The sequence below is a fragment of the Pygocentrus nattereri genome, chromosome 21, assembly GCF_015220715.1.
Source record: "Pygocentrus nattereri isolate fPygNat1 chromosome 21, fPygNat1.pri, whole genome shotgun sequence".
Lineage (NCBI taxonomy): Eukaryota > Metazoa > Chordata > Actinopteri > Characiformes > Serrasalmidae > Pygocentrus > Pygocentrus nattereri.
The window spans coordinates 35652735-35662961 of NC_051231.1; the positions used below are offsets into that span (position 1 = coordinate 35652735).

General features: G+C 50.5%; 1 protein-coding gene across 1 annotated transcript in view; it reads left to right on the forward strand.

Annotated features, from left to right (window-relative positions):
- The window catches only part of wdr77 (WD repeat domain 77), a 19107-nt gene extending 9395 nt beyond the window's left edge, over positions 1-9712 (forward strand). Inside the window, exons 3-10 of the mRNA XM_037532022.1 lie at positions 1353-1494; positions 1588-1637; positions 3379-3449; positions 3575-3629; positions 4865-4936; positions 5759-5867; positions 7902-7970; positions 9400-9712. Of these exons, the coding sequence (XP_037387919.1) occupies positions 1353-1494; positions 1588-1637; positions 3379-3449; positions 3575-3629; positions 4865-4936; positions 5759-5867; positions 7902-7970; positions 9400-9532 (701 nt within the window). The 3' untranslated portion in view covers positions 9533-9712. The remainder of the gene's footprint in view (positions 1-1352; positions 1495-1587; positions 1638-3378; positions 3450-3574; positions 3630-4864; positions 4937-5758; positions 5868-7901; positions 7971-9399) is intronic.
- The last annotated feature ends 515 nt before the right edge of the window (positions 9713-10227 follow it).

Genomic DNA, 10227 nt, shown 5'->3' on the forward strand with positions numbered 1-10227 from the left:
ACAGTCGCTCTGACAGACTGTAATATTTTCTAGTTTTAGTGAGGACCCTGGCTGCGGCGTTTTGGACTAGTTGGAGTTTGTTTACATTCCTGCTCGTACATCCTGACAGTAGCGCGTTACAGTAGTCTAGCCTGGAAGTAATAAAGGCGTGTACTAGTGTTTCTGCATCACGCAGGGACAGGGCATTTCTGATCTTGGCGATGTTGTGAAGATGTAGAAAAGCTGTCCTAGTGATGCCGCCTGCGTGTTGATTGAATGATAAATCTGAATCTATTTATTCATTAATTAATTTTTAGTAATTAATTTGCACTGTGATAAACAGGTCATTATAAAGCAGGTCGAGCAGATTCTCCACAACAGGGGGCTCAACTTGCTTCGCTGAAAGGGAGGAAACCCACATCAGCAGGATGTCGGGGATTCTGAACATACGAAGTGGAAGGATTTCTGTGGGCTGGACAGTGTGGCTCTGGAATGCTTGGTCCTCTCTGAAGAGAGCTGCAGGGTTCGGAGTTCAGAGGGTCGTGGCTTCAGTGCCTCGGTGTTTCAGCAGAGCTGAATCGCATTAAGCCCAGTGTGGTAGCTTAGTGCTAACACAGGCGCATTGGGGTGACTGATTTCTGCCGTAAATAGCTTTTTAAAACGTTTATGAAGGATTTTTTGGGGTATTAAGAGCGACCTGTGATGGGTGGAAGACGGCGCCCCTGTGATGGGTGGAAGACGGCGCCCCTGTGATGGGTGGAAGACGGCGCCCCTGTGATGGGTGGAAGACGGCGCCCCTGTGATGGGTGGAAGACGGCGTCCCTGTGATGGGTGGAAGACGGCGCCCCTGTGATGGGTGGAAGACGGCGCCCCTGTGATGGGTGGAAGACGGCGCCCCTGTGATGGGTGGAAGACGCCGTCCCTGTGATGGGTGGAAGACGCCGTCCCTGTGATGGGTGGAAGACGCCGTCCCTGTGATGGGTGGAAGACGCCGTCCCTGTGATGGGTGGAAGACGGCGCCCCTGTGATGGGTGGAAGACGGCGCCCCTGTGATGGGTGGAAGACGGCGCCCCTGTGATGGGTGGAAGACGGCGCCCCTGTGATGGGTGGAAGACGGCGCCCCTGTGATGGGTGGAAGACGGCGCCCCTGTGATGGGTGGAGTTAAAGCCTCGTGTTTCGTTGTTTGGACAAGTCTAATTTTGAAAATACCGGCTGTCATTTAATATCGTGTTGACATTTCATGTTGAACAGACTGATAATTGTCAATTACACAGGATTTAATTATCTCCCAATTACCTTTCATTTGCATATATGTATATGAAGAACACGGTGTCACTCAAAGCTCTTTTCTCATTGGTTAATTGTTTTGTAGGTGCTGTTGAATTGTGGGAGTTGGCAGAGGACGAGCGCTTGCTGGTGAACAGGTTCACTCGACACGAGCACGATCACGTGGTGACGGCGATCAGCCCTACGGCCGGCGCCTGCCATGCGGTCAGCAGCAGTATGGACTGCAGGTCAGCGAGGGGCGCGAGGGGCGTGTCTGATTGAAGCTGAGAATCAGATTCCGGTGTGAAACGGTGACCCGAGTGTGATTTCTGTGTTTTCAGGATTAAAGTGTGGGATCTGAGTCAGGAGGCGGTGATCAGCAGCTATAACGGTGAGGATAATAAATCGCCGACCCCGCCGAGCGCCACCAGGCTGCTGTAACCCGTCCTGCTTCTTTAATTAACGCAGGGAGCTTCCTCATCCTGGGGATCCGATCATGCAGATAAAAGCTGCTGACATCACTGATAGTTTTAGTTCTCTCTATCCCTTAAACTGGCTCCGCCTTTAAGGCTGATATACAGTAAGGTCTTTTCTGATTGGGTGCCCTGTATCACGTTTCACTCAAAAAGCAGTCCATTGTGAGTAGCTGAATGGGTGGGGCTAAACTGCTGTAGGCTGAATGGGTGGGGATAAACTGCTGTAGGCTGAATGGGTGGGGCTAAACTGCTGTAGGCTGAATGGGCAGATGTATATAAATGCTGTTTTTTGTGACATCACAAGAACACACAAGAGTCCAAAACTGGCTTTTTTGTAGATTTGTTTCTTGTATGTGGAGTTTATGCACTGAGAAAAAAAGCAAGGATCACTCAGTTTTCCGTGATTTGTCCCCTTTAATGCCCTAAAGTAACCGAAACATTCCTTCACGGCAAGGAGTTTTAACATAGACACCTTACAGCTCTCATAGAAATGAGATTGTTCACGTCTGAACGTTTGTGGGATTAAGCAGTTCCAGCTGTGAGCAGTAGGGGGTGCATTTTGCCCCCCCCCCCCCCCCCCCCCCCCCCCCCCCAGCTGGTTTTCAGCTTTTCCTATGTTAAAGCAGTTCCAGGGTTGGTCAGTAGGGGGTGCAGCTCAGCCTCTGGCTGTGTTTTTGAGAGGCTGCAGCTCTGGTCCGTCCCCGACTCTCAGCTGTAGCTCAGAGTTATTTATTACTCAGACTGTAAAACTTCCAGAGATGAAGTTCCGCATTCAGACGGCGAAGAAACAGTAAACTGGAGCGAGACTAAAACCTGCAGCAGGCTGGAAGGCAGCCAACATAAACTCAGACGCAGGAATGCTGAAGAACACCGCGAGACTGCAGTCTGCTCAGGGTTCCTCTCACAGTAACCTCTACAGAACCCGTAAAGAACCTTTACAGAACCTCAGAGACCTCAGTCTTTCACCTATTTATCATCACGACCCGATGGGTTTTAAATATAATCTCCATGAAAAAATGAACAGGAATGCATATGTAACACTGTAGATGTGGTTAAAGGGGAATACCACCCAATTTTCAAATTCTCCAGAGGGTTTGGTGTGAAACGGTTCAGACGTCTTTACAGTGGTGGTGATGGGAACCAGGCGTCTCCATGACTACAACACAGATATAGACACTTTATTTACCATCCAGAACCACCAGAGAACCTACACGAGTCTTCTGAGCTTATATGGAATGTTGATGATGGAAAACAGTGGAAAATCTGGAATACTGAGTTTTCTTTGGGGACTATTTTGCCGCACAGCGCCCTGCATGTCTCCCTCCACCATGAATGGAGTTGAAGTTCTCTAAACTCTCATAAAACAGCGTCTCAGTCATCAGGCAGTGAATTCAGAACCAGTTCATGTAGGAACTTTCTGTAGGAGCTTTTAGAGGGATGTCTGGTTCCCATCACCACCACTGGGAGGAGCTTTTAGAGGGACGTCTGGTTCCCATCACCACCACTGTGAACGGTTCTGACTCGAGGAGTTTATCTAGAACCAAGTGTTTCACACCAAACCGCTCTGAATGAGTCTCTCTCTCTCTCTCTCTCTCTCTCTCTCTCTCTCTCTCTCTCTCTCTCTCTCTCTCTCTCTCTCTCTCTCTCTCTCCGTAGCTCACTCCATGCCGGTGAACAGTGTTTGCTGCAGCCCGTCAGATGACTCACTCTTCCTCTCCTGCGCTCAGGTCATCATAATAACCTTTACCTGTGGCCTTGATTCCAGATCAGTGTTTGTTTTTTAGTTTTAAATGAAGTTTATTATTAAATATTTTCTCTCTCTCCTCGTGTGCCTGATGTCTCTGTGGTGCAGGACGGGCGTTTGTTGCTGTGGGATCGCCGGAAACCCAAACCTGCGTCTCGATTAGGTAAACGCTGCACGTTTAAAGGGCCGGTATCCTGCATTGCTGTTTCTGCGAGCTCCACTTAGTTCATGTAGTTTTGAGCCAGTGACTGTAATCGAGCCTCTCTCTGTCCCGCACTGTTAAACAGGCTGTTTTCATACTGTGCCTTTAAGAGTGGAGTAAAGGTAAACAAGCTCTGTTCTGATTGGCTGGGCTGAAACACTCCTTATAACGTTATGCATTAATGGGTGGAGCTAAACCGCTGCTGACTTTGTGGATATATGTAAATATGTTGACATCACAAAAACACGGAGTTTAAAACAGCTGGTCTTGAGCTTCGTTTCACTGCATGACTCGAGATTTTAATAATACCTAATAATAAAAAGCGTCTGTTAAATGTAAATGTAATGTAATAATACCTTTCATTTCTTGTTTTTTCCCTTCATATGAGCCTTTTAACTTTTTAGTTTTATTATTATTATTATTATTATTATTAATTATGAAATTAGAGCTGAAGTGCAGCGTTGGAAGCACAGGCCAAACTTAAACACGCCCTGATGATCATCCAAGAAAAAAAAAAACAATAAAATGTGTTTACCGTCTTTCATACACCGCTAGTTCACTTCTGAACCCTCCGCCACACACACACACACACACTCTACCCCCTCCCCATATCAGACACTGCCACTCCTGGAGGAGGTGTGTTCAGGGTTTAAACTGTCCATCATTCTTACAACACTAATAAAACAGGGCGGATAAGCCCCGCCCCCTTTCCCGCCTCTCGGAGAATGAATAGTTCCTTCTGGTTCGCTTCAGGGACACGAGGAGGCCTGTTACAGGAGCGCGGCAGGGCTTTCCATCCTGATCTAGCTCTGCTGCGTCCATCGCCCAGTCGATTATTACAAACAATAAGGAGACACGATATCAGGAGCAGAAACCTCACTGCCTCTGATTGGTTTACAGTACAACTCAGTGAGCAGATCAAATAAACAGCATAAACCGATGCTCAAGGTGTTTTGATTAGTTTTACCAGTTGCAGTTAAGCAGTCCTGACAGTAGGGGGACAGCAGACCCCTTTTCACTGCAGCATCCCTGATCTGCCCGTGTGCGCTCACGTCTCAGTCCTAAGGCGGAGCCGTCGAGCTCGTCTGCAGAATAACTGCGTAAACACTGGATGTTCCAGATTCCTCTGCTAGCAGTGGCTCGTGTTGCTGTTCTGGTTCTGCTGCTCTGTATTTATCTTGCTGTGTCTGTTCCAGACGTGGCCTCTCCCAGCTGCTGTCCCACTGCTGTTGCGTGGGACCCTCATAAGACCACCACAATCGCATATGGTAATGAACACAACTACAACTACATTACCCATAACCCCCTGCTCATCTACATCTCCCACAACTCCCTACTCGATACAGCACCATTGCAAATAATACTATCCCCCCCTAAATTACCCAGATTCCATGCTACTTTACAAAACTGCATTACCCACAAATCCCTACTGTGTACAGCAATATCACACATGGTTCTGTACATAACTTTATTACCCACAGTTCTTTGTGCTAAACCAAACCTGTATAGAATTGGGTATTAAGGGTAAAGGTGGTGGTGATTATTATTATTATTATTATTAATAATAATAATAATAATAATAAAAACAAACTTTGTTAACTACCATAATTCCTTAAATTATGTTAAATCTATGTAACACAACAGTGCTGTAACCACTACATTGCCCATAATCCCCTGTTCTATACAGCTGTTTTGCATATAGTACTGTACACAGTATTTTACCCATAGTTCCCCATGTTATACAGCACCATTATGTACAGTACTGTGCACAACTACATTGCCCATAATTCATTGCTTTAAATAGAAACTTTGCATAGAGTTCTGTATACAAACACATCTGCTGTGGTGCTCCATACATGATTGGTTAGTGTAGTTTTGTATGCACAGTCCTCTATTATATACTGCACCAGGCATACAATACTGTACAGAACTACATTACCCACAATCCCCTACATACCTAAAACCAAATGTACCTAATACAGAAATAAGCAGTAGTATAAAGTGTAATGCAGCACATTTCAGTTGCTGGAGCTCTATACATCACTTCCAGCACTGTACACAGCTACATTACCCACAATCCCCCAATGTAGGTGATGAGCTGGGCAGGGTGACTGTGACGGATTTCCAGGCTGCAGGGAGCGTCCAGACGATGACCACACACAGACGCAGAGTGACCGGCCTTGCCTTCTCTTCACACAGGTATACACACACCTGCGGCACTGTAACTCGTTACCGGGCTGTGGTTGATATTTATTTTCCTTCAAGTGTTTTTTGAAGAACAAAAAAAGTTTGATGTAAATAAACACAATAAACACTGTTGTAGTTATTCATCGTACCATCAGCCGCCAGTACATACTGTCCATATGTGGAAACTACCCTGCATAAACAGCCTGAGTGCAGCCCCTCCCACTCTGCCTGCTGCGGTCTAGCCCCGCCCACTCTGCATGCGGCGGTCTAGCCCCGCTCACTCTGCATGCAGTAGTTTAGCCCCACCCACTCACCATGCAGCGGTCTAGCCCCGCCCACTCAGCCTGCAGCGGTCTAGCCCCGCCCACTCAGCCTGCGGCGGTCTAGCCCCGCCCACTCAGCCTGCGGCGGTCTAGCCCCGCCCACTCAGCCTGCGGCGGTCTAGCCCCGCCCACTCAGCCTGCGGCGGTCTAGCCCCGCCCACTCAGCCTGCGGCGGTCTAGCCCCGCCCACTCAGCCTGCGGCGGTCTAGCCCCGCCCACTCAGCCTGCGGCGGTCTAGCCCCGCCCACTCAGCCTGCGGCGGTCTAGCCCCGCCCACTCACTATGAAGTGGTCTAGCCCCGCTCACTCGGCCTGCGGCGGTCTAGCCCCGCCCTCTCTGCATGCGGCGGTCTAGCCCCGCCCTCTCTGCATGCGGCGGTCTAGCCCCGCCCACTCTGCCTGCGGCGGTCTAGCCCCGCCCACTCTGCCTGCGGCGGTCTAGCCCCGCCCACTCTGCCTGCGGCGGTCTAGCCCCGCCCACTCTGCATGCGGCGGTCTAGCCCCGCTCACTCTGCATGCAGTAGTTTAGCCCCACCCACTCACCATGCAGCGGTCTAGTCCCGCCCACTCAGCCTGCGGCGGTCTAGCCCCGCCCACTCAGCCTGCGGCGGGTCTAGCCCCGCCCACTCAGCCTGCGGCGGTCTAGCCCCGCCCACTCTGCCTGCGGCGGTCTAGCCCCGCCCACTCACTATGAAGTGGTCTAGCCCCGCCCACTCGGCCTGCGGCGGTCTAGCCCCGCCCTCTCTGCATGCGGCGGTCTGTCCCCGCCCGCTCTGCCTGCGGCGGTCTAGCCCCGCCCGCTCTGCCTGCGGCGGTCTAGCCCCGCCCACTCACTATGAAGTGGTCTAGCCCCGCCCACTCTGCCTGCGGCGGTCTAGCCCCGCCCATTCTGCCTGCGGCGGTCTAGCCCCGCCCATTCTGCCTGCGGCGGTCTAGCCCCGCCCACTCTGCCTGCGGCGGCCTGCCCCCGCCCACTCTGCCTGCGGCGGCCTGCCCCCGCCCACTCTGCCTGCGGCGGTCTAGCCCCGCCCACTCTGCCTGCGGCGGTCTAGCCCCGCCCATTCTGCCTGCGGCGGTCTAGCCCCGCCCACTCTGCCTGCGGCGGTCTGCCCCCGCCCACTCTGCCTGCGGCGGTCTAGCCCCGCCCACTCTGCCTGCGGCGGTCTGCCCCCGCCCACTCTGCCTGCGGCGGTCTAGCCCCGCCCACTCTGCATGCAGTGGTTTAGCCCCACCCACTCACCATGCGGCGGTCTAGTCCCACTCACTCTGCATGCGGCGGTCTAGCCCCGCCCACTCAGTCTGCGGTCTAGCTCCGCCCACTCGCCATGCGGCAGTCTAGCCCCGCCCTTGCTCATTGAGGTGATGGTGTTTTTGCAGACAAACTCTGCAGTAAAGACCTTCTAGTCACAACAGAGCTCATTTACATATATGAATGGTGCAGCATTAGAAACAGCCTGTTTAATTTTAAGTGATAGATGAAAAATGATTATGAATGAAAAATGAATTTTGACCGTTTGTGTAGAAACAGAATCACAGTTATTAATGCAGTGGAATTGGGGCTCTTTAACAGCGCTGTGTGGTGTTTTTGTGCAGTGTATTCTCATAAGTCTGTGGGTGTGTCTGTGTGTGGGTGTGTGTGTGCGGGTGTCTGTGTGTGTCTGTGTGTGTGTGTGGGTGTCTGTGTCTGTGTGTGCGGGGGTGTGTGTGTGTGTGTGTGTGTTCAGTTCTCCTCTGCTGGCCTCGGTGAGTGACGACTGCTCCGTTGCCGTGGTGAATGCACAGCTCAGAGAAATGTGAGTATAGACACGCCTCCGTTTACCTGATTGGCTCTTTATTCACTCAATGTCAGTGACCTTCGCTCCACTTTCCCTCAGCCAGACGCTCTTTATAAACTCCTCAGCACAGAACAGCAGAACCTTTTAGCACCAGAACCCTGGATCTGTGTTAGGCTTAGGCTTGAGCACTGAACATGTCAGACTGCCAGTTAGTTGTGGTTGTGATGTCACAGCATACATAGGCAATATTTCCAAAACTATTCCCTCCCCCATCCAAATCACTGAATCCAGGTGTTCCAGTCACTTCCATGGCCACAGGTGTATAAAGCCGAGCCCCTCGGCCTGCAGACTGCTTCTACAGACATTAGTGAAAGAATGGGTCGCTCTCAGGAGCTCAGTGAATTCCAGCGTGGTGCCGTGATCGGACGCCACCTGTGCAGCAAGTCCAGTCGTGAAATTTCCTCACTACTTAATATTCCACAGTCCACTGTCAGTGGGATTATAACAAAGTGGAAGTGATTGGGAACGACAGCAACTCAGCCACGAAGTGGTCGGCCACGTAAAATGACAGAGCGGTCAGCGGATGCTGAGGGGCATAGTGCGCAGAGGTCACCGACTTTCTGCAGAGTCAATCACTACAGACCTCCAAACTTCATGTGGCCTTCAGATCAGCTCAAGAACAGCGTAGAGAGCTTCATGGAATGGGTTTCCATGGCCGAGCAGCTGCATCCAAGCCTTACATCACCAAGCGCAGTGCAAAGCGTGGAATGCAGTGGAGTAAAGCGCCGCCACTGGACTCTAGAGCAGTGGAGACGAGTTCTCTGGAGTGACCAATCACGCTTCTCTGTCTGGAAATCCGATGGACGAGTCTGGGTTTGGTGGTTGCCAGGAGACGGTACTTGTCTGACTGCATTGTGCCGAGTGTAAAGTTTGGTGGAGGGGGGATCATGGTGCGGGGGTGTTTTTCAGGAGTTGGGCTCGGCCCCTTAGTTCCAGTGAAAGGAGCTCTTAAAGCTTCAGCACCAAGAGATTTTGGACAATTTCATGCTCCCAACTTTGTGGGAACAGTTTGGGGACGGCCCCTTCCTGTTCCAACATGACTGACCACCAGTGTGGTGTAGTGTAGGTGTTTGGTTGCTTCTGATTGGTCCAACTCATCTGCCTGCAGTGCACAAGCTCTGTCACGTTAATATTTCCTAATTAAGGCAACGGTGCTGAAAAAGTGAGCTGGAATTAAAGTTGCGGCTGTGCGAAGTGAAAATGAGGGTTTCAGTATAAAGTGAATCGTCTTCTCTCACGCTGCTCTGCTCATTTCATCTCTGATCTGATTGTGTTTTACTGATGAGTGTTCTGTTAGTCTGTTATTCCTGTTCTGCGTATTGTTTGATGTTAATTTGAGTTGTATGCTGTGTGTAAAGCTCTCTGACTGACTCTCTGTTATGTGCAGTTACCGGGACGTTCGGCACCAGGACTTCGTGCGAGGGGTGTGCTGGGTTCCCGGAGGCTCAGATGTTCTGACCACTGCTGGGTGGGACCACCAGGTTCTGCAGCACAGCACGGGCCAGAAAACTACTGCATAAATGAGCACTCTGCATACATACGTCCACCCAGAGTCCACTGTGTTACGCTGTGTTTACATGTTGGCAGTAGGTGCATGACGCAGCGCGGCGGTGATCGGAATGTTCGGCCACTCCTTCAGTTTCCCAACTTTTGCTGTCGACTGTGGCAGAGAAATAAACTGGATGTTGAAATTTTCTGAAGTCAGCGACACCAAATGTCTTATTGAAGTCCAGAGTAACCCACTGTTATACAGCAGATTACACTGCTGGAGCTCTTAGAGCTGGACAGTATGGCAATATACATCGGTTATGTCACGGGAAAATACAGCATGCTTTTCTGGACATATCGTGTATCTTGTCAGCACCTGTCGACACCTGTCAATCAGCTGCGTGTTTCGTTATAAAGAGAGCAAGATTAGTCTGTTTAACTGGATTTAGTGACGAATACTAAATGAAAATCATTTTGTTTACAGTTTTTGATTTTTTTTAAAGTGCAGGCTTTTTTCTCTGTTCCAGCCAAAGAGGTGTCTGAAGAAAAGAAATATAGTGACCTCCTGTATCGCTACAGTTTCTGAAGTATCGTGATATTACATATTTGCCATATTGCCCACCTCTAAGAACTCTCCTCTGATAATAATCCCTTTTTGCTAGGAATGCTGTCACCATGCCAGCGACTGTGTGCCTTGATTCCGACTGTAGTTCTGCTCTGAGGCTCA